At 37.8% G+C, this 27,740-nt stretch overlaps 1 protein-coding gene across 4 annotated transcripts; it reads left to right on the top strand.

Moving 5' to 3' along the window:
* The first annotated feature begins 480 nt into the window (after positions 1 to 480).
* nat15 (N-acetyltransferase 15 (GCN5-related, putative)) lies at positions 481 to 27,510 on the top strand. 4 transcript variants are annotated; one of them, XM_048552390.2, is made up of 7 exons: positions 481 to 649; positions 3,700 to 3,815; positions 4,210 to 4,339; positions 10,178 to 10,274; positions 15,594 to 15,828; positions 20,804 to 20,994; positions 25,615 to 27,510. In XM_048552390.2, exons 2-6 carry the CDS (start codon positions 3,706 to 3,708, stop codon positions 20,958 to 20,960), a joined length of 729 nt encoding a protein of 242 aa, XP_048408347.1. In that variant the 5' UTR covers positions 481 to 649; positions 3,700 to 3,705; the 3' UTR covers positions 20,961 to 20,994; positions 25,615 to 27,510. The 4 variants fall into 4 exon arrangements, with proteins under 4 accessions (XP_048408347.1, XP_048408348.1, XP_048408349.1 ...); XM_048552391.2 differs by having other exon boundaries at positions 497 to 561; XM_048552392.2 differs by lacking the exon at positions 481 to 649 and adding an exon at positions 676 to 890.
* Positions 27,511 to 27,740: the final 230 nt, after the last annotated feature.

The following is a 27,740-nucleotide window of genomic DNA, read 5'->3' as shown; positions in this document are numbered from 1 at the left end:
GGAGGCATCCTCATAGAAGACGGCAACATTGGAACTCCAACTCCATTGTGTCTGTTCCAATGAAGCTAATTCTACAAGTGGCCCATGAAATGTCCACACACTCAGCCAGCGACACCACATTCCATGAACAAACAGAAATGCACCAGTACAATATTAATGTATTCTCATGAACCATTATCACATGTTCCATTCAGTCAGATACCAAGGTGGCACCAGAAAATAGTGACTTTGAACACTTTTCATAATGCTCACTTATTCTCTACTTGGGTATGTGACAACAAAATCTAATTCTAATATTATTTTGCATTCATTCAAATAGATCACTGCATTTTTCAATTCATCAAATATACCAATGCACTGTTATCCACTCAGTAAGACCACATTCACCAACACAACTTTAATTGCAATATTCTGGGCTTTGAGCCACTCAGTGGATGATGTCAAGGTGTTCGTCCTGTGAGATCTCGCGAGAATTGCTCGGGAGCGGAAGTTGCCTGTCGAGAAGCTGCGAGACGGTTGATTGTGTTTGGGAGCCGTTTCTTGACGGTGACTAGAATGACGGTAATCGTCCACCGCCTGCCCTGACTCCACTGGCGGACAGAGCTGCAACCGCCTTCTCTCTTTCGCCCCCGCAGGCCGAGGAACCGAGGTTAGCGCCGTTGCCTGTGAAGGCGGTGGTTCCGCCGGTGCCCGAGGATAACACCCGGGGCAGCACCAGGCTTTTGCAGGCGGCCCCAACTGGGAGGCCGGCTGCGGTTACTGCGCCTGCGCGCCCTTCCGTTGTGGGATGTCCCCTCCTGATGATTGATGTGCAATGTAGCCTACCGGAACCGGGCCCATCCAATTTTGTGTTGTGATTGGATTTCGACGACCAACCAGATTTCCAGGGGGTGAGACAGCGAGGTCGAAGGAAGTAGCAGTTGTGGATGGTCTGAGTCATATTGGGGTGCAGCTTTATTATTTTCGGGGGTTTGGGAGGAATCATTGGCTGAGTATATGGTTTGGATCTCTAAACACGGAGCAGATTCGCTGCAATTAGTAGATTTTTATAAAAGAAAGGCTGTTGTGCAGCAGTAGTAGCATATCTACTTCTGGGCTGGGGAGCCAGTTACCTGAAAGGCTGGTGTGTGATCCGGCTGAGGTTAGCATGAAAGTTTCTGCTAAGACTCTCCCTCACCTGAGGCATGGTGTCCCTCAGGTTGAACATCTCTCCCTGAGCTTTATGGTGTGGTAAGATTATGGCAGCTTTTTACCTCTGGGCCAGAAGGGTTGAGATCAAAATCTGCCTGCCCCTGATGTGCATCATAGCATGGCTGGGGAGATTGATTTGTTTTTCGAAAATCTACCCTGTGTAAGCCTCTGTATGTTGAACTTGAAAATAGAACCTTGCAGAATATCACAGACAGTTTTTGCAGGACACAAGGAGTCCCTTAAGCTCATTGCATCCACTCTGGTTTACATGCATCTATCTATCTATTTTGATTCTATTTTTCCAGCTCTTGACCTGTAGCCTTGTATGCAATGTGTTTCACATGTTTCTACTTATTAAATGCCTTGAGGCCTCTCACCTCCCTCAGTAACACATTTTTTCTCTCAAATGCCATCTAAACCTCATGTTCCTCAGTTTAAATTGTGCCCCCTTGTAATTGACCTCTCCACTGAGGGGTCTTTCTCCCTATCTATCCCCCTCATAACTTCGTACTCCTGAAAAAGTTCCCCCTCAGTCTTTTCTGTTCTAAGGAAAACAGCCCAACCTTTTTAATCTGTCTTTGTAGCTGGATCACCCCAGTCCAGTCAACATCCTGGTGAATCTCTTCTACACCGCTTCTAGTGCAATCACATCCTTAAATTTCACTTGATCAAAAGGAGGGGACACCATTCAAATGTGGGAGATTATATTCTCTTAAGTATATTTGTGCATCCTTGGGTTTGCCAAACGTTGGTGAGCAGTGAAGTAATAATGTAAAGCAATGTATTTGCGCAGCGTCAGCTGTAACATGATATATTTGTAACAAGTACAAGTATATATTTGTAACAGTGTATCTTGCTCTTAAAAAGTATCATGTTGATGCTGTCTTCTAACTGGTGTGTTTAGAACTTGTGATCAGAGATAATGGGAACTGCAGATGCTGGAGAATCCAAGATAACAAAGTATGGAGCTGGATGAACACAGCAGGCCAAGCAGCATCTTAGGAGCACAAAAGCTGATGTTTCAGACCTAGACCCTTCGGATGGGTCTAGGCCTGAAACGTCAGCTTTTGTGCTCCTAAGATGCTGCTTGGCCTGCTGTGTTCATCCAGCTCCACACTTTGTTATCTATGTTTAGAACTTGTAACAAGTTCATTGTGTGAATTCAAAATGGCAGTGATGTAGCCAGTAACCTCAATTCTGTAATGCAGTTGGTATGCAGAACCCACTTTTGGTGCGTACTGGGTGAGATCTGTGAGTTGAACCAGAAAATAATAGAGAAACTTAGCCAATCTGGCAGCTTCTGTGGAGGGAGAAGTAGGGTTAATGTTTCAAGTCTGCTCTGACTCTTCTGCAGAACTCAAAAGTGAAGAAGAGTCAAATTGATTTCAATGTGAACTCAAGAAAAAGTTGAACAATGTTTGCGTCCCCACAAGGGTAAAATAACTTGTGATATGAGTCATATTTTGTAGAAGGTAGTAAACCTTATGCATTTTGTGAAGGGTATGAAGAATAACATTTTAACATACCCCAATCTTTATTTTCAAATCAAATACTCAGATTTAATGTTATTTATATATAAACACAGACTGCAACTTATTTTTAATGATCGATGATAATTTCTAATATCCACAGCTTTTTCCCCCAAATTATGATAAAAAGGGGATTTATTATGTCGTAGTTATATTATATCACATTACAAACTTATAACTCAGAATCCTTAGCATTTGTTTAGAAGTCTGAGAGTTTGAATCCCAACTTGTCAGTTTAAAAATCTGCATTTGGTTTTTAAAAATATGGTATTAATAACCAAGAAAATTGTTGTACAATCTCATTTGGTTCAGTAATATGTTTTGGGGAATTGTATCTGCCATCCTTAGCGAACCAAATCAGTATAACAAAACTAATCCCACATCAACATGGCTGAATTCTTATAAAATCAAAATACCATGGATGATGGAAGCCTGCAACAAAAACAGAAATGCTGCCAAATCGCAGCATGTTTGGCAGAATCTGTGGGGAGAGAAACAAAGTTCACAGTTATTTTAGTTACAGAGGCTATGCACATTGACCTTGATGATTCCCAGTAATTCTGACTGACCTTGGGACTAATCTGGAACTGTATCAGGCAGGGAAGTGTCACCACCTAATATCATTGCATCTTGGCCAGCAATGGAAGACTGGTTAAGGTAAAGTCACCGTAGTCCCACAAGCCCATAACGCTGCTCTGTCTTTGACAGAGAGAGAGAGACAGCTGGTGGTTTAATGTGGGGCATCACCATGCCTCAGTCAAGGGGGGAGGTTGAGTAGGAGAGTCCTTTCTGGTAATTTCAGCCTGTGCAGGAATTGAGCCCACATCACTCTGCATTGAGAATCTGCCATCCAGCTAACTCGCCCCTTTATTGGTTTAGCAGTCATGGAGTATATCTATTTCTCTTTTTTAAATGAGTGTGACTTAATCAACTCAATAGCAATTGCAGTGCCTTAAGGATGACTTGATTTTCTTTTCAGCTGTGAATGACAGACATCGTATCCTCCACTATACTTAGTGAAATACAACTTCGGTTGCTCTGTCATGATGACATAGATACAGTGAAGCTTCTATGTGGTGACTGGTTCCCAATAGAGTGAGTATTACTAACCTTTAAGTTTCTTTCCTTCCTAGTGATTCTTCAGAGTAAGGTTTGGAGCCTCCTTAAATGTTCCAAGAAAATAAAAACTTCATACAGATGTTTCCCCGCCTTACCCCAGTTAATCTTACCAAATACAATGGATTATTGTTTACAGCCTTAAAGAGAAAAAAAAATTCATCTTAAGAGAAAAAAAGTTGTACTTTGCTTCAATAGAACTACATTTTATTGTAACACCAGACTAGGTCTAAATATGAACTGTGAAATTATACAGTGACCTGAAAATATCAGCAAAACCCATATTGGTAATGCATTGGTGTTGCAATTAGAACATAGAGACTAGTTGACAGCTTGTGGAAAGAAGGTTGATCTTGTCTTCTGCTTTGAACAGGTACCCAGATTCATGGTACCGGGACATCACGTCCAACAAAAAATTTTTTTCCTTGGCAGCCACATATAAAGGTGGTATTGTGGGGATGATAGTAGCTGAAATAAAAAGTCGATCAAAGGTACATAAAGAGGTATGTCTACACATTATGTTCAAAAGCCGTGCACCATGTTCAGTTTCAAATGTTGGTTTGTCCTTTGATTTTGTATTTTTGCAAAATGATGTGATGAGTGCAAAAGCTTTGACAAAATGAGTTTTCTTTAGGCAATATCTTTCCTTAGGATTTAAAAGAAGTCTGGCTATTAACTTGCTTTTGTTTAATGCAACAATGCTAAACAATCTAGCAGCAAATTACTTTTGTTTGAGGTGAACTGCAAAACTGACAGATCATTATAAATAATAATGGTCTAAGGGACTTCAACTTAACATTAAATGAAGGTACATGCAAACAAGATTTGATGTTTTTCATTTGCAGTAAAATTATTACGGTGATATTGAAAGTGAAAATCCAAGAGGATGGGAAAGAATTTGTGGCTGTAGGAGCTGCTCCTTTTTTTGAGGTATTTTCAGTGTTGGATCTGATTTCCTCGACTTCGAGGAGCAGTAATTACTGCTTTATAAGCTGTTGCATTGTTTTGGAACTTTAAAGAAAAAAGAACAAAACAATGGCACTTTAAAAAAGGAGGAAGAGAGACAAAGGCACTGACAAGGGGTGATGAGTAAATGAATGGAGAAAGAAACCTACTCTGCTGTCTGACCCAGCAGTGAACCTTCACAGCTGCTGCCTCTGCTGTTTGTTTTCAAGTACCTCTGGACATTGGAGTTCATCTAAGAAAAACAAACAAACAGTGAAATTCACAGCTGGAGAAACTTGTGTGGGAGATCACAGAAGTGAAGTAGCTAAGTGGCTTTTTTTTTGTAAATTGACAAGTGAGTAGGGTGGGTTCTTTTTGATTATATATTTTTATTGAGATATGTCTCTTGATTAAACTTTAAAAATGTAAAATGTAGGTGCTAAGTTAGCCTGGAGCAGTGTTTTTAGAGCAGTAAGAGTGTGATATTTTCTCAATCTGTAGATTGTTAAGATGTAAAGATTTTAGTCGAGCGCTGTCCTCTTAGTAGAGTAGTTTAGTAGGGTGATGTGCTCTTCCTGTCAGATATGGGAGATCCTCCATGTTACTGATGATTATTTCTGCAGGAAGTGTGCTTGTTTGTGAATCGTAAAGGTTGAAATGGCAGTTGTAGGCAATGAGGAATTTACAGGAGCTGGGGGAGTGATGGATGGCAGTTGTAAGAAGGGAGATAAACTGAATATACAGTCAGGTAGATGGATGACCTCCATGAAAGGTAGGAGAAGGAGGCAGGTAGTGCAGGAGTCCCCTGTAGCTGTTCCCATCTCAAACAAATATGCTGTTTTGGAAAATGCAGCGGCTGATGAACTCTTGGGGAATGTTGCACTGACTGCCAGGTTTCTGGTTCTGAACAAGGGGTATGCCAGGTTCCAAGTGGTCGATTGTAACAGGATTTGTCTGGTTAGGCAGACATTTCAGTGGCCTACAGCGAGACATCAGTATAGTGTGTTGCCTCACTGGTGCTGGGATCAAAAATATCTCGGACAGGGTGCAGAATATTCTCAAAGATGAGACGGACCAGCAAGAGGTTGTCGTAGACATTGGAACTAACAACATTTGATGAGATAAGTACGAGATTCTGAGGAGAGAACATAGGTTATGCAGGAATTTTAAAAAGAAGCTCCTTGGGTCGTAATATCTGGATTACTCCTGGTGCAACAAGCTAGTGAGGTAAGAATAGGAAGATAGAGCAGATGAATTGTAGCTGAGGAGCTGATGCAGTGGAGAAGGATTCACATTTTTGGATCATTGGAATCTCTTCTGGTGTAGTAGTGACCTGTATAAGAAGGATGATTTGCACCTGGCCTGGAAGTGGGCTAATATACTGGTGGGAGATTTGCTAGAGCTGCTCAGGACGATTTAAACTAGTAAAGGGGTTTGGTGGGGGCAGTGGGAGTCTGGTTTCAGGGTGTTCGTGGGGGTGTGTTGTGAGGTGTTTAGGGTTGGGAAGGGACCCATTGGAGATAGTGAGGAACGAGAGCTGTTTGAGACTGATACACTTGGGAAAAGGAGTAAGTCAGGACAGGCAGGAACAAAGCAGAGAATGAAGTAGGACTGATGAATTAAACTGCATTTATTTCAATGCAAAATGCCTGACAGGTAAGACAGATGAATTAAGGGCGTGGTTGGGAATATGGGACTGGGATATCAGCAAATACAGAGACGTGGCTCAGGGACGGACAGGACTGGCAGCTTAATATTTCCGGGAATATATGCTTATGGAAAGGGGAGCAAGAGAGGAGAGGGAGTGGCATTTTTGATTAAGGATAACATTATGGCTGTACTTAAGGAAGATATTCCTGGGAATACATCCAGAGAAGTAATTTGGGTGGCACTGAGAAATAAGAAAGGTGTGATCACCTTGTTGGGATTGTACTATTTACTCCCCAGTAGTCAGTGGGAAATTGAGAAACAAATTTCTAAGGAGGTCTCAGTTATCCGTGATGGTTGTGGTTGTAGTAGGGGATTTTAATTTCCAAACATAGACTGGGACTGCCGTAGTGTTAAGGGCTTGACTGGAGAGGAATTTAAGTGTCCACAAGAATATTTTCTGATTCAGGTATGTATATGTACCTATTAGAAAAGGTGCAAAACTTAGCCTCTTGGGAAATAAGGCAGGCAGGTTGACTGATGTCAGGCATAGATAGCAGGGATTGAGGAATCCCTAGCAGAGTATAAAGGCAGTACAAGTATATTTAAGAGGGAAGTCAAGAGGGCAAAAAGAGGGCATTGAATAGCTTTGGCAAATAGGGTTAAGGAGAATCCAAGATTCTACATATACGTTAAGGACAAAAGGCTAACTAGGGAGAGAATAGAGTCCCCTAAACATCAGCAAGGCCGAGTATGTGTGGAACTGCACAAGATGAGGGAAATACTAAACGAGTGTTTTGCATCAGTGTTTATTATGGTGAAGGATATGGAAGATAGAGAACATGGGAAAATAAATAGCAACATCTTGAAAAATATTTATATTGCACAAGAAGAGGTGCTGAACATCTTAAAATACATAAAGGTGGATAAACCCCTGGGACCTGATCGGGTGTGCCATAGAACTCTATGGGAAGCAAGGGAAGAGATTGTTGGGACCCATGATGAGATATTTGTACCATCAATAGCCACAGGTGAAGTGCTGGAAGACTAAAGGTTGGCAAATGTGGTGCCGTTATATAAGAAAGGCTTTAGAGAAAAGCCAGAGAACTAAAGACCAGTGAGCCTGACATTGGTGGGCAAGTTCTTGGACGAAATCCTGAGGGACAGGATTTACATGTATCTAGAAAGGTAAGAGCTGATTAGGAATAGTCAACATGGCTTTATGCATGCGAAATCATGTCTCACTATCTTGATTGAAATTTTTGAATAAGTATTGAAGAGGATTAGTGAGGGCAGTGTGGTGAATGTGATCTATATGGACTTCACTAAGGTGGGCGACAATGTTCCTCATGGTAGACTGGCTGGCAAGGTTAGATCACACGGAGTACAGGGGGATCTAACCATTTGGATACAGAACTGGCTCAAAGGTAGAAGACAGAGGATTGTGGTGACGGTTGCTTTTCAGACTGGAGGCCTGTGACTAGAAGTGTGCCACAACAATCGATGCTGGGCTGTCTGCTTTTTGTTATTTATGTAAATGATTTGGATGTGAACGTAGGAGGTATGGTTGGTATGTTTACAGATGACACTAAAATTGGAGGTATAGTGGACAGCGAAGGAGGATACCTCAGAGTATAACAAATCTTGATAGATTTGCTAAGATAGGCTAATAGGCCAAGAAGTGGCAGATTGAGTTTAATTTAGATAAAGGTGAGGTGCTTTGTTTTGGAAAGGCAAATCAGGCAGGACTTATATACCTAATGGTAAGGTCCTGGGGAGTGTTGGTGAACAAAGAGACTCTGGAGTGCAGATTCATAGTTCCTTGAAAGTGGAGTCACAGGTAGATAGGATAGTGAAGAAGGCATTTGGCATTTTTGCTTTTATTAGTCAGTGAATTGAGTATAGAATTTGGGAGGTCACGTTGTGGCTGTACAGGATACTGATTTGGCCACTTCTAGAGCATTGCATGCAATTCTGATCTCTCTCCTAAGGGAAGGAGGTTGTGAAGCTAGACAGGCTTCAGAAAAAACTAACGAGGATGTTGCGAGGGTTGGAGGGTTTAAGCCACAGAGAGAGGCTGAATAGACTGGGACTATTCTTCCTGGAGCATCAGAGGCTGAGGGGCGAATTATAAAGGTATATAAAATCATGAGGGGCATGGATAGGGTAAATAGGCAAGGTCTTTTCCTGGATTGGGGGGAGTCCAAAACTAAAGGAAATAGGTTTAAGATGAGAGGGGAAAGATGTAAAAGGGACCCGAGAGGCAGATTTTTCCAAGGTGATGCGCGTATGGAATGAGCTGCCAGAGGAATTGTTGGAGGCAGGTACGATTACAACATTTAAAAGGCATCTGGATGGGGGTATGAATAGGAAGAGTTTAGAGGAGTATGGGCCAAATGCTGGGTAATGGGAATAGAGTTATATGGGATATCTTGTCGGCATGGGCGAGTTGGACTGAAAGGTCTGTTTCCATGCTGTGTATCTGTATGACTCTGTGACTGCAGTGATTCAAGAGTGTCTTGAAGCAATGCACAATTAAAAGCATTGGTATGTCCACTTTAGCCTTTTTTGTAACCAAGGGAAAAATATCAAAGCGGGAAATAATGATTTCTCTTTTTTCATAGTGTTACTGAAATAATTTCAGGAATTATGTTGCTGGATCAGTAGATAATTACATACATTGTTGTGCAACACTGAATTGTATAAAGCAGGAAGCCCAGGTTTGATTAGCTGATTTTAGCCTGAGCTGTAGGGAAGAATTCAATGGAAAGTAGAGAAAAATCAACAGCTTTCCCACTTCTCATTGCTGTTCCATAATTCTAAGTTGAAGTCCACATGTAATATTACGTGAGTGGTGAGTTAGTGCTACAGTGGTTATGCTGTTGGACTCATAATAAAAGTTGTGGCTTAGTGATCTGAGGGATAAAATCCCATCACAGCAACTGGGAGATTTAAATTCAATTAGTTTAGTAAATCTGGAATTATGATGTTAATATCGGTAGGGGTGAACATGAGGTACTGAATTGTCATTAAAACCATTTCCATTCATTAATATGCTTCAAGAAAATATAGCTACCTGTCTTTTGTGCCTTTAAATCTGCAGCAAGCCTGTTAACTTATATCTGCCACTGAAATAGGAAAGCAGAACTCTCAAATTATGTTCAGGAAGGCCATTCATTACTGCCCTTACCAGCAATGAGGAATAGGCAATATATTTTAGCCAGTGATGCCTACATCCTATGAAAGAATTTTTTAAAATGCCACATCGAACACAGTTGTGGCAAAATAGTTCAGTGATGATTTCTGTTGAGGTCACAAAATGAAGAAAAATTACTTGAGCGCAATTAGTTACAAGGTAAATTTAGTAAGTCGTTTTTGCAGAGCAAGACTTAAGTTTCTAATGCATTGAGCTACAGTATTTCACTGATTTCAAAATTGGAAGGTAGGTTAAAAGATGTGTTTTGCTTGCTTGCTTACTCTTGTATATTTCAATGAGTAGAGTCAAAAGTTAAAATGAGGAAATTTAAAACTGAAAATGCTTGGAATATGAAACACAAAAATCCTGAAATACCCAATGGGTTAGAAAGCATCTGTGAAGATGAAGACTAACCCGTGTATTTATTTCTGAGCAAAACCATTAAAATATACTGGACTGTCTGTATATTAAATTAGCAATCAAAATTTAGTTTTCCTTTTATAATAATTCAATGCAATTGAACATTATTCTCTTTTCCTGTTGTTGCCTACAGGATGGAGATATTTTGGCCTCTAGTTTTCCCATAGAGACACAAGTTGCTTACATTTTAAGTCTAGGTGTTGTAAAAGAATTCAGGAAACATGGAATAGGTAAGCATGTTAACTTATTATTATTGTATTTCTAGTATAATATATGGTTTGAATATATAAGTTTCTCAAGATTGAGGCAGTTTGTACTTTATGCATTTAAGGCAGTTGGTAAGGATCATTGGCTGATGTTCAAATTTGTGAATGATAAAAATAATTTATTTCAGAAATTCTGTTCACTTATATGTTTTTATCATTTCTATCAGACCCACGCTATTAAATATATTAAAAGCATATCATTAAATATATATTTTATGCAAAATATGAATATGCTCACCCCAAAAAACATCTTCATTTGTTTACAGTTGTGAATAATAGCTGGAATATTTTCCTATTAACAAAAATCATGTTTGATATTTGCAAAAACTGACAGAATTCTTTGATTTTGGTTAGATTTTTGGACTGAAGTAAATGTAAATGAAATGGCAGTGATGCAACCAATACTCCTAATTCTCTAATGCAATTTATTTCATTACTCGGTTTGCTATAGAACACTCTGGTGGAAGTATGGCAGATGAACTCTCAATGTGCTTTCTTCACCCTGGAGATTAGAGCTCTGGTCAACCAGAGAAAATTACATGGTGGGTTCCAGTAAAATCCTTCTGCAGGGCTTGAGCAACTTCATGGCAAAATTGTGCCTTTTACTTGTCATACACTTTGCAGTTGTGAGTTTGCTGTCATTAACCTGCTGGGAATTTTCCTCTGCAGATCCATTGCACTCTGTCTTGTCATTCCTTTTGGGGTGGCAGTGGGATAAGATTGTGGTTATATGTAATAATTCTTCTTGACCAGGAGCAATAACAGTTGACTACCTTTAGAGACATCATTCTGACCCCATTTCTCCAACCATATTAAGAGATAATGTGTGGAGTAAGCTTTACTTTTCACCACAAATGGTGGTTCTCATTGCGCAGAACTTTTATTGACAAAGAGGGGAAAGTAAGCAGTTTGACATGGGATGCAATGCATTGGTATGCCAAATTGCTGCTGTGAACTGAAGAGCAATATGGCAGCGTAATGGTACTGTAGGTTTCAGCTTATAGTGCCATGATGTAGGGTCAAATTTCTTTCATCTAGTTTTTGGTTTGAATGAGAAGGTGTTGAATAAAGGCAGCCGTATCTCTTTGCAGGGTGGGAATGCAATTAAAAGAAATGTGCCTGTGGTATCCACCTTCCAATAGGACACAGCACTAAATTCACTTCTCATTGGTTACATCATAGTGAATCAGTTGTTGAATAAACAACAACTGTTTGTGATTATTTAGCACCTATAGGATAAGAAAATAGCCCTGGTTGCTTCACAAAAGTTTTTTTCTTAATTTTTAGAAGCTAAACTTGAGCCATCTAAAGCATTATTTAGGCAAATGACCAAAACCTGCTTCAGTAATCCGTTTTAAGGAGGGTCTTAAAGAAGGAGAGGCTCAAGTTTATAGAAGGAAATCCAGAGCTAAAGGAATAGTCAACCGTTTGGCAGCGTCTGTGGAGAGGAAACAGTGTTGAAAGATGCAGCCAGATCTGTTGAGTTTCTCCGGCCATTACTGGTTTTGTTTGTTTCGGATCTTTAGCATCCACAGTTCTTTGTTTTTCTTCCAGACCTTAGGAACTTGACAGCTGAAGGAACGGCCATCAAAAGTGGTGTGGTCAAAGTTAGGAATGCACGAAAGTTCACAATTAGACAGGTGCTTAGAGGATTTTTGGGCTGGAGAAGATTAGAGACTGGAAAGGGCAAGTCATAAAGTTGTGAAGCATTGTAGATAAGCTGAACTAATTCCCATTGTTCCGGTCAAAAGAGGAAAAAAACACTAATGTAAACATCTAGTGAATGTGATTACAGTTACTTACTGTGTACATTGTGGTTAACCTCTCCAAGGTTTATGCAAGGGGACTTGAAAACAAGAATGATCATTTTAAAATTAAGACATTGTTTAACCAGGAGCCAAGATATGTCAGTGAATGCAGGGAAATCAGGTGAATGGAACTGGGTGCAAACAAGGAAAAATGCAATGGAGTAAACAAGACACCTGTGTCTAAAGGTAACAGAAATGTGGATGAGGATTTCAGGAGCGGATGTGCTAGAGCAAGATAGAGTCGAGCAAAGTTACAGAAGTAGAATAAGTGGTCTTGGTTCATGAATGATGTAAGATTGGTTTATAGGTACAGTAAGTGATTGGGAAGGGGGATTTAGTTATAAAAGTAAGGAGGTTTTGTTATAGTTGTAAAAGGTGTAGCAACATCTGGAGTACTGTGTATGATTTTGGTCTTCATCCTGGATACAGCATTAGAAGCTATTCAGCGAATGCTGACTCAACTGATTCTTGGAATGAAGGGACTATCTTACTAGGAAGTGTTGGATAGGTTGGGTCTACATCTTCTGGAGCTGATAAGAACGAGAGGTGATCATATTGAAATATTAAACAGATCGGATGCTGAGAGGATGCTACTTCTAGAACTGGTGTGCAGTTTTCTGGCAAGAGATCTTCATTTTAAGATGTTAAGATTAGATAAAAAAATTGTCTCTGAGGATTGTTAGTTTGTGGAATTATTTTCACCAATGAGGAGAGGCAGGGTCATTGAATATTTTTAAGGCTAATTTAGATTCTTGTCTGACATGACATTGGTTATAGGAGGTAGACAGGAAAGAGTTGAAATCACAATCATAATAGTCGTAAATATTACCAAATCACGGAGCAGTTCCAAGGAACTAAACGACCAGCTCCTCTTAATTTGTACATTCATATTTAGTGAGGAAAATAGCTGGTACATTTTGTGCTATTGAGATTATGCGGGGTGGGGATGAATGGGCATAAAAGCAACGTAATTTTTTCCATGATTTTCACTGATCATTGTCCTAAAGCTATAATGGATGAATGAGTGAACCCCTGCATAGATTTAACTCTGTAGTACCTGTGAAAATACAGTACAAATGATTCAGAGAAAAACATCAAAGGCTGTCCAGCTCTGTAGAATGATTAGGTAAGCTGAACACATTCTCATTGCTTATGTTAAAAAAAGGCATAAAGGAAGAACATAATTCGTGCATTTTAAAAGTGATGGGTTATATTAGTTTAAACTAAGAAATATATTTATTTAAGTATCTAATGAATATCATTACAATAAGTTGCTGAATGAATTTAAGTGACAACTTCTTTGAAGTTAACATTATTGGCAGATGTAGAAGACAAAGTACAGTAAATGCAAATTCTGTCTGGGCATTCAAAGGTTAATTTTGTTCTGTCAGGGCATTTTGAAGTTTAAGTGTGAATTCAGTGATGGATATGTTGAAGGTAATTGGGCTGTCAAACAAGGCTTTGGTATCAGAAAGAAGTCAATATGTTTTATATTCATTATACCAACTTAGATATTGACAAACTGTGCACACGAGTTTTTTGAGAAGATGAACCTCTAGTGTTCTCGTTGTTGGGAAACCGTCTAATTTGTGTTGCCCTTATGCACACAAGGAGCTGGAGAATGCCATTGGGCCCCTCAATGCTCCTCCAGCATTTGGTGGGATCATAACTGATCTGATTGTAACCTCAAATCCACATTCTGGCCTATATATGATAACCTAGCGAGTTTTAAGAAGATTTGTAGCTCAGATTGAGGTTCTGGATGTGAGTTTGCTCGCTGAGCTCGAAGGTTAGTTTTCAGACGTTTCGTCACCATTCTTGGTAACATCATCAGTGAGCCTCCGACGAAGCTCTGGTGTTATGTCCCGCTTTCTATTTATATGTTTCGGACACGCACGAGAATTCCTAGAAGCACAGCATTCCAACCGGAATTCCATCAACAAACACATTGGCTCCAAATCAATCTACCATCCTCTGAGAAAAAGAACAGGAAATGACATCACCAACCCATGGAAACCTAAACCTATAAATAGAAAGTGGGACATAACACCAGCGCTTCGTCGGAGGCTCACCGATGATGTTACCTAGAATGGTGATGAAACGTCTGAAAATGAACCTTCCAGCTCAGCGAGCAAACTCACTTCCAGAACATGATAACCTTTCACATCTTTGCTTACCAAGAATCTATCCACCTCTGCCTTCAAGGACTATGCTTTCGCTGTCTTTTCTGGAAGAGTTCCGAAGATCACAAACTCTGTGAGAAAGAACTTTACCTCAATCTCTGTTTTGAATGGGTGATCCCTTATTTTTAAACAGGAATCCGAAGTCCCATATGAGGAAACCTCTCCATGTCCATCCTGTACAGGTCCCTCAGGACCTTTGTATGTTTCCTTGTCTTCAACTCATTGAAATTGGAGAACTACAGGTGATAAATTGTACTTCAAGGCAAAAAAAGTCAATGCTTGTAACATGAATATTTTTGTTTAAGATGATGAAAAATAAGCTAGATAGGAGACAGAAATGCTACATAAAAATGGAAAGAAAGATAGTACGGATTGGTTAGTTCAAAATCAGTTCTTTACTTGAGCAGACTGCGCAAAATAACTAAGAGAAACAGAGGCCCGTTGTTTGTGGAATAGTGTATGCTATGGGAATGAAAAAATGTGAAGCAGGGAAGAAAACCGAAGTAAAATTTGAAGAAATGCATATTGTTCTTGTTTCCGAGGATGCCAATTTTAAACTAAATTATTAGTAGCTATAGTGATTACAACTGTATGTTACATGGATTCCAGTGTGAGGTACTTACAACTGGTCTAAAGATAAGTCTGCAGTTGCCATGTTGGATGATTTTAGTACCAGCTGTGCACTTGCTGGTCTTAATATTTTCACGCATATGAGTGAGGCAGTTTGGTGGACCTTTATAGGAAGGAAAAGTTTGTGGAATCGAGATAGCTCTTAACAAATAGAATATCTTGCTTTTGAAATTAATTCATTCAGGGCTGGCCAAGCGGTACTATATGTTTAGTGTTCAGAGGATATTTCTCCTCATAGGAGAGTCAAGGACCAGAGAGCATAATATTAGAATTAAAGGGTGCCAGTTAAAGACTGAGATGAAGAGGAATTCAACTCTTGAATAGTTGAGAGTCTTCGAAACTCCTTTCCAAAGAGAGCTGTGGCGACAGAGTCCTTGTGTATATTTGACATCGAAATCAGTTCTTGATCAGACAGGGAATCAGAGTTATGGCGAAAGGGAAAGAGTGGGAAAGTGGACATGTGGAGTGTTGGTTGGATCAGCCATGATCCTGATGAATGGTAAAGCGGTCTGAAGAGGCTGAGTGGTCTACTCTTGTTCCTGTTTCTTATGGTATTATGATCCCCTAAATTTTTGTTCTTTAAATCAGCATTTGCTTTCTGAGTATTAAAATGTCAAATCTTGAAATATGTTTTAATCACTATTCCACATTTTATTTTTAAGGTTCTTTGTTACTTGAAAGCCTGAAGGACCACATATCAACCACAGCTCAAGACCATTGCAAAGCAATCTATTTGCATGTCCTCACTACCAATAGTACTGCCATCCACTTTTATGAAAACAGAGACTTTAAACAACATCATTACTTGCCCTATTATTACTCCATACGTGGTGTTTTGAAGGATGGCTTCACTTACGTTCTTTATATCAATGGGGGACATCCTCCTTGGACAATCTTATATCCTTTAAACAGCATTAAGCTCCTAAACCCCCAGGATACATTTTCACTATATGTGAAAGTTTTGGTTGCAATTATTTAATCATTTATAGGTTTCAAAGTTTTAACTATTATAAGTCTATCAAAAAGATTTGATTCACTATTACGAATTTTTAAAGTAAACTTTAAGCATTATACTACAGAGGTCACAGCTTATTTTAATCTTTGTCTCTTTTAACATTAAAATAATGCATTGTTAGCTTCCTCACAGCATTTATGATTTATTGCATATTCTGTTAAGCAGTGCAAAAGTAATTGAGTAAACTGTGAGGAAATTACCAAGTTATTTTGTGTAAATGCAGGATAGTTTCCCCAGTAGTTGAATTTCTGTGGATTGCTAATATACATGGCTAGAAATGTACTTAAATTGAATGATTCTTGCAAGGTCAGTTGTATAATGAATCCTGCTATGCAAGTCTGTTACACAACATTGCATAATACTTTTCCTGAATTTCCACGTTCATTAGTAAAGGGTTGATTTGCTTTGTATTAGCATGGGGGGGCCCTCATTTGTGTAATGAGTTTCATTGCCTTCAGTGTAGGACATTTTGTCTTAGCCCATCACTTGCATACGTTTCATTAGCTATACATCAGTGTTAACGTGGCAAAACAACCTTGTTAGTTAGTCACTATCAAAAATAAAACTGATCAAAGGAATTAAGTAAGAGTCAGTAGAAATGATAAGAAAAATGCCTTTTATACTTCATACAGATGTCCAGTTGAACTTAAATCACTGCTGTGAAGCACATCATTGGAGAATGAAGTGATTTATTGCAATTGGTCCAGAGTTTGAATGATTTGATGTAGAAGAAATATCATTCCGTTGCTTAGAGCAGTTGTGTTTTGCCAGAGACTAGTGCAGTGTTAATTATTCCAATTTCAAAACTGTCTCTTTCTCTCTAAAAACAGGACCATTACTTTAACCTGTTTGTTTTGATTATGGTAGATGTATTTTTAGAATGTGAAATTGTTCGTCCAGTTTGTGAACCAAATAAAGGTTTGATAAAATTATTACTTAAGATGCTATTTTTGAAAGAAATTGTATTTAATTTGCAGGTCAATTTATTTGCAGCAAGAGATACTTGATAACCTGAGACTGGGACGCACCTTAATTGAGATATTCACCTCAGTGAAAATCACTGAAGTTGAGACTGAAGTTGACCAGAAATGATCACCTCAAAAGGCAGATACTGTAGGATGCCATTACTAGGGAAAGGAAATTAATCTGGAGTTTGCCATAAAGAATTTGGAGATAAATGGCCAAGAAGTTGGGCACAGCCTTAAAATTAGAGGGGGTAAATTTAAAACTGAAATGAGACGACATTCCTTCAGCCAGAGAGTGGTGGGCTTGTGGAATTCATTGCCACAGAGTGCAGTGGAGGCCGGGACGTTGGATGCCTTCAAGGCAGAGATCGACAAATTCTTGATCTCAAAAGGAATCAAGGGCTACGGGGAGAGTGCAGGGAGGTGGTGTTGAAATGCCCATCAGCTATGATTTAAATGGCTGAGTGGACTTGATGGGCTGAATGGCTTTACTTCCACTCCTGTGTCTTATGGTCTTATGGTCTAAGTTCCCAAGAATGTTTCTATAACTATTTGGAAACTAATAACTTGTTTGACATGAATAGAGCTGGATTTCAGTTTTCACCTGTGAAAGTTTGGCAGTTTGTGTCCAATGGGTGAAATTCAGAGAGATTATTTTACATTTGGAGAAATATCTTACATTGAATCAATTGAAGTGATCAATTACGACATCCTAGATTTAAAGATATTTTCATTACAACAGCCTAATATTTAATCCAGAAGTAGATAAAAGTAGATGAAGAATCTTGTTCTCTGCTTCGATAAGTCAGTTTGTATCTTTCAGGAGGATCAAAAAATAACTGTGGGAAATGGCCAAGACACAATAATGAGAGCCTCGAAACTACGTCCAGATATCTGTGGGATAGGTTAGGGAATACCAATGATAATAGATAATTTATGCTGTGTAATAAGAAAAATTATTCCTGAAGCAGAATTGGAAAATGTATTTTCTTTCAGTTGCTTTCCTGTTAGCATCTTTGTATTGAACCTGCTGATCATAGCCTAGGTAATCTTAAAGGAAAAAACTATGTCTTTCCCAAATTTCTGGAAGTTCTTAAAACAAAAAAGACTTTAAGCAGCTTGTCACATTCGGGCTTTTTGACTTGGCGTGAAGGAACTTGCCTTAAAGTATATTTTAAAAAGTCACAGTTAAATTAAACTTGGTTCATACTAAGTTAATGAATAAAATCGATGAACTGATTGATATGACACTGAAAGATGGTATTATGCTTTCATTCTCACTGGAGTTTGACCTTTAAAAATAGAAGCCTGAAAGGGCAATTTTGAAAAGGAAGGCTTTGGTAAAAGTGAGATCCCTTAAAATGAGCAAATGGAAAATATTAACAGTTAGGTCTAGATCACATCCATAGATGTGAGGAAGCATAGAGTATTCTTTGATTTGTGTCATTATGTAGAGATAAAGTATTCTGATCAGGGTATGTAAATCTGATAGTAACTGTTGCTCTGTACGTTTACTCGCTGAAATAAAGCAACTTAATAAATCATAACAAGCCCATATCATTTGGCCTGCCATAGAATTATTGAGTCATACAGCATGGAAATAGACCCCTTCGGTCCAAACAGTCCATTCCAAACATGATCCCAAACCAAACTATACCCACCTGCCGCCTTCTGGCCCATATCCCTCCACTCCTATCCTATTCATGTATCTATCCAAATGCCTTTTAAACATTGTAATAGTACCTGCATCCCACCACTTCCTCAGGAAGTTCATTCCACATGCCAACCCCACCTCTGTGTAAAAGAAAATTTTCCTCTCATGTCTTTTATATCTCTCTCCTCTGACCTTAAAAATGAGCCCCCTAGTCTTGAAGTCCCATCCTAAGGAAAAGACAATTACCATGAACTGTATCTATATCTCGCATTATAAACTTGTACCAGGTCACCTCTTAACCTCCTACTCTCCAGTGAGAAAAGTCCCAGCCTATCTAGCCTTTTTTATAACTCAAACTTTCCATTCCCAGCAACATCCTGGTGAATCTCTTCTGAACCCTCTCCAGCTGGATAATTTCCTTCTTATAACTGGGTGACAAAAACTGGACATGGTATTCCAGAAGAGACCTCACCAATATCCTGTGCAACCTCAACATGATTTCCCAGTTCCAAGCTCAAAGGATTGAGCAATGACGGCAAGCATGTCAAATGCTTTTTTTACCATTCTGTTTGTATGTGACACAAACTTCAAAGAATTATGTACCTGGAACCCTAAGTCCCACAACGCTATTCAAGGCTCTACCATTAATTGTATAAGCCCTACCCTTGTTTGTTATAATAAAATACAATACTTTGCATTTATCCAGATTGAAATCCATTTGCCATTTTTCAGTCCATTGACCCAGTTAATCAAGATCCCTTTGAATCTTAGCAAACCTTTACTGTTTACTTTGCCACCAATTTAGGTGTCATCCACAAACTTACTAACCATGCCTTCTACATTCCTGTCCAAATCATTCATGCAAATGACAAACAAAAGAGGAACCAAAAATGATTCCTGTGGAACACCATTGGTCAGAAGCCTCCAGTCCGAAAAGAAACCCTCCATTATTAGTCTCTGTCTCCTGCCATTAAGTCAATTGGCAAGCTCATCCTGAATCCCATGTAACCTAACTTTACAAATTAGCCTACCATGCAGAACCTTGTCAAAAGCTTTACTAAAATCCAAATAAACAACGTCTACTGCACATTGTTAATCCTTTTGGTAACTTCTTCAAAAAACTCAATCAGGTTTGTGATACATGACTTTCCCCTCGAGAACAGAAAAATACATGTATTAGAAACATGTGATCGATTCAAGACAAGGAGTGGTACCATTATACCTGAAAATTATTAATGTGTTTTTAAAAAAGAACAGTAGGGTATAATTACATTAAAATAAATCCAAGTTGTAGCATGTGGAAAATTAATTGTACAAGAAAATCAATAATGGGGGAATCTTGAACTAGCACTTTGGAAGCTAAAGGTAAGATTAAAGCTGCCACAAATTTGAAGATAGACACATGTAAAAGAGGCTAAAGCTAATATATATGGATTTAACATAAATGCCTGATACAGTTCATAAGGATAAAATGCAACGATTGCATTTAGGGTTGGAGTAAAACAGTGGTTGTCAAACATTTTGTGTAAGGAATTTGTTTCAAATAGACATATTCTAACTTCCAAAGATTTGTGCTGGTTGCCAATAAGAACAAAAATTCAGTCAACATTGTAAAAAAATGATTTTTAGTCGTAGGCACTGCATTAGGAATAACGTGCTTTTAAGTCAACAAATACAAAAATCAGATGATTACTGAGTAGAAATTTGATTATTTCATGGATGTTTATTAATGGAAGTCAATGATTTAACATCTGGTCAAGGAACCACAAGCTTCCAATAGTCGACTACTGTTATTTCTCCACCTAACTGTTGGTTATAATGAGCTTTTGGAACTGGGTTATCTGCGAACAAAATTCTTAAGTTTTGACAAGGTAATTGCAGGTAGTATGTTTCCCCTGGTACGAGGGTCCAGAACTGGAAACAGCCTCAGTAAGGGTCCGGTCAATTAGAACTGCCACGAGGGGGAATTTCTTCACTCGGAGGGTAACAAATTTTTGAAATTCTCTGTCCCAGGGTGCTGTGAGAATATCTCCAAATTTGAGATTAATGAATATCCTACTCCTCTTCCTATTTACTATGTTCTTGTGTCTTCTCCTATCTTGACATACGAGCAACAGTTTAGGAAAATTTTAAGTGGAGCACCGTTGTAGTTCCGTCAGTTTTTCGTTGTTAAATTAAGAAAGTAGTCCAAATCCATATTTTGAAAAAGTTGTATTATAATCCTTGACGCCCCTTCACTGACTATCTTCAACATATTGGTTCAACTCTGGTGAATCTGAGGCCTTGCTCCATTCCCCAGCGAATATATCGTCAGGCACAGAATCTTATTCGCAGTTTTTTACCCTGGCCTGGTATCTCAGCAAAAGGTGGTATAGAGTACAGCAGGGCAATGTGATCGCTTTTGTTTTTAAAGCAAACAATTTGCAAAGGTAAGCAGTTTAAAACTTTTTTTAATGTTGCAGCAGTGAAATCCAATCTTTTGGTGCTACATTTCTAACAATTTTTTGAAAATGCTCATATATATGCTTTTAATTGCTGGTTACTTTTCTGTCCTGTTGAAATGCACTTTTAATGTGTTTGGGATTTGCTGATTCTGAAAGTTGGTGAGATTGCAAATTGCAATATGTCTGAATTTTCATTTGACGTAATGATTTACATCATTTTTATTTGTTTCATTAATATTTAGTTTGCCCAGATCTTATGCTGATAGAAGTGTTGTGTCTGCCATTATTACCCCTCTGAAGCTAACAATAAATTCTGAAGAAAACCGAAAGACCTGTGGATGCGGTTAATCAAGAACTAAAACAAAGTTGCTGGGAATGCTCAGCAAGTCTGGCAGCATCTGTGAAGGGAAAAAAAACAGTTAACGTTTTGGGTAGGTGACCCTTCCTCAGAACTCAGACCCTTCTGAGGAAGGGTTACCGGACCCAAATGTTAACTCTGTTTGTTCCTTCACAGATGCTGCCAGACCTGCTGAGCTTTTCAGCAACTTTGTTTTTGTTCCAAATAAATTCTGAAGATTGCACACACAGAATTCAATATAGAAATCAAAAGTTTATTGTCGGTGCTTCCAAACTTCCCCATAGAGTGCCCTACTGAAGTTTTCTTCCCCACCCCCCACCCCTACCCAAGATTCCAAGCAAATGGAATTCAGTGAACTAATGAAAACTTGTTTCTTTATGCTATTAATTTTACAGAATGTACCCTTACGAAGAACTAACAGTATCTGAGATATTAACTGATATTTCAGCTTCTTCCTTTATCCCATAAGTGTCCGAATAATTTTTTTTTCACTCTAAAATTTTAATCAAAAGTTAAAAGAATCAGTGCAATAGATTTTGGTCCCAGGTTTTCTGTCTGGAAGAAGACTTCAGTTTAATTAGCTGTTTACTTTGCTTGATAACATTGATGCTGCTGGATGCCTGGAGATTCCGTTGACCTAATACCAGATTCACACTGGCTCTGGAAAAGGTGAAATCCATATCACCAAGATTGCTGGATTTTGCAAGAAGCTTACTTTAAGACCAGCAACAAGCACTGTCACTTCACAACCCTATGTGAAATCCAGACCTCTGACATATTTACTTTGTGTATTTGTTTTTCTGTTCTTTGCTGTTTTAATTAAACTTGTGTGTGTTAGGACACTTTTGGCCTATAATGTTTAATTGAAAAAAAGATTATTGTGTGTTTTGGTTAAGTGTGGTACAATTACCTGTAGGTCTTGAAATCATTGTCAATTGTGACAGGATGGTGGAGACTTTCAAAAAGTGGCAAGTGGCAGATGAAGTTCAATGCAAAGAAATTCATTCTGGTATGAAAACATGAGACAATACAAAGTAACAGCAAAGGTAAAAATACAGGAGTCAGGGGAACTGGATGTGCACATAAATAAATTATTGAAGCTGACAGAACGGATTAAATGAACGGCTAATAAAGCAGAATTAAGCCTAGGCTCAATTTATGGACATAGAGCGCAAGAAAAAAATGGTTATGTTAAACTTCATTGTGCCCATTCTGGCCTCCCATATTTTAGAAAGATATGAAAGCATTGTAAAGAATGCAGGAAAGATTCACAAATATGTCCAGGGATAAGGAACCTTGCATAATAATTGGACAATTTTGGAATGTTTTCCCTGGATAAGATTGTTGAGAGAAGATTTGATTGAGGTATTCAAAGTCAACAAAGATCTGGACAGAGTAGATGAAAAGTAACTATTCACTGTCTCAAAATAATTGAGAATGAGAGGGTGCAGATTTAAAGTAATAGCAAATGAATCAAAAACAACACAAGGAAAAATACAAACATGTGAATAAGGTCTGGAATGCACCACCCCTCGGTGTCATTAAGCCAGATTCAATCAAGTAATTTAAAGTAATTAGAGTGATATCTGAGAAGGAAAAATGTTCAGAAGAGGAGGTGGTTGTGGGGGTGGAGGGGTTGGTGGTATTGAATAACAATTGATGAATTGTTAGTTTGGAGAGTTGCTACATGCAAAATGGGATGACTGGCTTTCTGTACTGTATCAAGAACCAGGATTCACAGTCTAAAGATACAGAGTAGTCTTTTTTCGGATTGAAATGAGAAATTTCTTCAGGTACAGAATGGTGAACCTGTGGAATTCTCTGCACAGAACGGGGTTGAGGCCAAAACATTGAATGTTTTCAAAATGGAGTGAGATATAGTTCTTGGGGCTAAAGGGGTCAACAGATATAGGGAGAAAGCAGGAACCCAGTATGGTGTTGGCTGATCAAACATGATCATGTTGCATGGTGGAGCAGCCTAATAGGGCTGAGTGACTGGTTCTTCCGGTTTTTTTTTCGTTTCACTGTAACAATATTGTGATTGTAAGTGCATTTCAGAGTTTTGCTTTGTATTCTGCATTCAATTCTTGGAATGCTTGTTAGGTGATATTTTTGCTTATTGGAGTTTCCTATAAGATTTAAAACTAAATGTACAGTGCTAAGATATTTTGATTCTTAACTGGAAGTCCTGAGTTTGTCTAATTGCTGTGTATGCTGGATTATTTTAGACTCTCAAATTGCACTTGACCCAATTACATAACAAAGGGAGAACGGAACTGATATGGAAGAGATCGTTAAACCTGCCACTCAAACTTGACTCCTCATAATTTCGATCCAATACTGCTTCTGACTTCGGGAATTACTTCTTTACATTTTTTTATATTGTTAATTCAGGAAATGTACAAAATAGTAGTGTTAATAATGCTAGCAGAAAATTGAAGCTATAAATGACTCCAGATAAACCTGGCTGTTATTGACATTGAATAATATTTGTCTACTCTTTATGCTATCAGTTTTTTTCTTGTCATCTTAAGATAGTTTTTCTGTTGTTATTCTACAGCATTGTCTTGTATCTTGCTTTCTTCCTGCCAGCATTCATAACATTGCCTGAGCACATTTTGGTTTTGTTCATACAATCCAGATGCATAATTCCGATGTACTTCAATTTTTTAATAGAATTGAGATTGAGGATTGTTTGATGCCTAATGGTTTGTATTTGGAAATACCTATAGTTGTAAAACGTGATGTATCGTTTTTATCTCTAAGGTTTCTAAGTCTAAACATTGATTTAATTTTTGATATCAAGAAGAATTTTGGGAAATCGTTAAGAAGTAGTCTCAGACTGAATCTGATGTGGGATTGGGAGTCTTTTAGATTAGATCAAATTGAGAAGATTAGTCATTCACTAACATCACTGACATCTTATGTATCTCTAAGAAATCAAATTTGACTAGTTAAATCCTGAGGATTAGGATTAAGTAATCTAGTTAATTTGGCCTACAAGAGTGTAACACATTTAAAACAGTTTGAGTTTGATTATACAATAGAAAGAAACATTTCTCCTCTTTTGTCCACACTCATTTTTACCCTGCAGTTTACACTGGGCAGCTCACATCATCCTGTATCTTATCTAAGAGCTGATAGTACTGTCCAAGCCTAGAATGTGACAGTTGACAGACTATTTGATAGACTTGGCTATGATGCCCAAGACAACATTTGATGTCTGCAAATATATTTCTCTTTGTAATTGCAGAATAATGGCCACAGAATCTTAGAACAATTGTAGTACAGTAGGAGATCAATCAGCTTGTGATTGAGATATCTCTTCGATTGAGCTAATTAATCCCACTCAAAAACCTGCTGTTTCCCATCATGCTGTCAGTCTTCTCCCTTTAACTAATATCCAATTATTTTAATGTTACTTTTGAATCTGCTATTCGCACAATTTAAAGTGTATTCTAAATCACCACAACTCTGTGTGAAATAAAATGTTTTCTCATGTCACTTCTGGCTCTTTTATCATTCACCTTAAACTTGTCTCTTCTGGTTACTCAGTGTGATTCCACTGAAAGCAGCTTGCCCATATTAACACCATTAAATTCATCCATGACTTTTATACAATTCTAGCAAATTTCCTCTTAATATCCTTGCTGTAAGGAGACCAACCCCAGAAATACCTTCCTTGCCAATGAAGATGGCCATTTAACCCATTGAGTTCATGCCGCTCTCTGCAAAGCAATCCTATTGGCCCCATTCACCTACTCTATCTTTGTATTTCTATGATTTAATCACCCTCGTAGGCATTGAGTTCTGGGTTATTACCATTCACAGTGTAAAAAATATTCTTTTTCACAGCCGTTCCTCTTCTCTTGCTCTAACTTTAAATCAGTGTCTTTTGAAGTAACTAATACCCCTCCTAACTTACCATTTTCTATTGTTATCTCTGTACCGTTTTCAAGTCTTGACGTCCCATCAAGCATGTGGTGCTTAGGAGTCAAATAATTTTAAAAATTAGTGTGATTGTTTAATTAATGGGACTGTATGGCCTTCTCCTGCTTGTATTTCTTAATAAGAAATACTGGAAAATTCCCACCTTTCCGTAAACCAGGTTTGGTGGGGAGCAATGTAGTATGTCTACTCATAATTTAGAATGCTGTGACATTTTAAGAGTATTACTGACAAAAAAATCACTTATGTTTTCCTGTATAATATTCTAGGTTCACTGGCATGTATGTTCTTCTTTTCAGGTTCACAACAACAGTCTGCACTGATTAAATTTGTATTTCTTCTGGACGTCTATATGCCAAGCAGGGAGAAGGGGATGCTGTATTTAAAGATGCTTGGAGGCACTCCCTCAGTGATGCAATTCAAATTCTATATGGAATGTATTATAATACAGTGTTACCTATATGTTAATGGGACAAGTGCACTGTGTTAAGATTCATCTGTTCCATTAATGTCTTTCAATTACTTCTACACTCTGTAATTTGCTGCTATCTAGAAAACCACTGTATGTCTTATTTGTAATTATATGTGAATTCTACTTGTTGATTTTCATGGTTTCTTTTGATTTTGTTTGAATATTTCAGTTTTATTACACACCTTGTGTGTATGGCAAAGATTCTACATTCGGATTTTACTGTATTCAGGTTTTAAAGTTGTTCGACTGGTTTATGCACATTCTTAATTTTGTCACCTTTACCTATTTTCATTGTTTGATTTTGTGACTATGCGAAACAAAATCGACATCTGTGATTGATCAACGATTTGGTTTTAAAGAAATTCTACTTTGAGTTGCAATATATAGTAGTGAAATGTTTATATATACATGTGCTGTACAGAACGGAATTAATTGTATTTGATTCACCTTGTGTCCTCATGGGGGCAAAATATTCAGACAGCTCAGTCATCTTTTAAGCCACATGAATGACCCACTTTGTGGATTCAAAAAAAGGGAGTAATAAAAGGCCAAGATAGATGACTTTTGCCATTTGCCACAACTGTTCCTCCTGCTATTCGTTATTTTGTTGTGTCATGCTGCAATCTGATCTGAAAGTGCAAACTTTAAGCTTTAAAGATTGGGAAAAGACATTTTTTAGAAATTCAGAACACTTTCTATCTAAATTTGCATTGAACCGAGCTTCGCAAAACAAACTTGAGTCTAGATCTAATTTTCCTTCCTAGAAGTGAATTTACATTTTTATTTGCTTTGCAGTGCATAAATTATGACAGAGGTTGTGTGGCTTTCTCTATATGCCAGACTGTAACAATCAAATGTGTAAATATTACTATGTTTTTATCTGGTTTTTCTATATGCCTGATGATTACTGTAATAGTGTAATATGTATGGCGTTGCAGGTCACAGATGGGAATACAGATCATTATGAACTCTTAGAACTACTGTAAAAAATGTTCCTATGTGACATGTCAATCTACATGAATTTCAGATTTTTTTTATCTTCAGTGATCTAGCTGTTTAAACATTTTTAACTTCATTCCATGATTCTGTTTCACTATTTAAAAATGCCTACACTGTTTTCGCAGGTTTTTAAAATAATTTCAGCATCAATGACAATCAGTGTAAGACTTTTAAACAGTAATTGCACTTTAGATGTATAGTAAATGTTAAATATATTATGTAGTGGCATCCCGTTATCTGGGCAGCAGTCGTGACTTAATACACTTGGAATTCTGATATGTTGTTGAGAATCAGTATTCATTGTTTATCAAATATGACACCAAGCTGTGCAAGAAATAGAACCATAGTTTGAAATGAAGATCAAATATGTTCAGAATTTCAGTCACATACATCAACACTATATTAAAGATTCCAATTAATGTAGCATCAGTTGTATTTTGCTTTGTTGGATTTCTGTTATTTGTTGTCCTTGCTAGAAATTAACAGCATTTCTCACATACTGAACCACCAGTTGATTTCTGGACTCCTGTAATGATTTGATTTATGAAATATAGCAGTTGCATTCAATGTTTTTAAATAGAATTATTACGTTTTGTAAAGCAAGAAACAAAACATCTGAATTATTGTGCAGATTTATTTTTAAAAATAATTAGGATACATAAATTTACTGTTCAGTACACTGTAAGAAATCTTATTCAATGTATTAAATATTACATCAAAATTATTAATTGTTTCTTCTGTTTTGAATAGATTATAAAGCTTTGCGGTTAGATGATTGACACAGAATAATAGAGAACATTCTCACTAGAACTTAATACTTGACTGAACAATAAATCGTAATGGCATCAATGTTGGTGCTATTAGTTAAGAAGCCTAATGCACTTAGCCTTTAATCCTATTGCTATGGTAACCAAGTAGGTATAGATTGTATTAGATTGCGCTATTTTAAAACAT

This window comes from Stegostoma tigrinum, chromosome 23 (assembly GCF_030684315.1).
Source record: "Stegostoma tigrinum isolate sSteTig4 chromosome 23, sSteTig4.hap1, whole genome shotgun sequence".
Classification (NCBI taxonomy): Eukaryota; Metazoa; Chordata; class Chondrichthyes; order Orectolobiformes; family Stegostomatidae; genus Stegostoma; species Stegostoma tigrinum.
The sequence above is the reverse complement of the archived record's forward strand: the minus strand, read 5'-3'. Positions and strand labels throughout refer to the sequence as shown.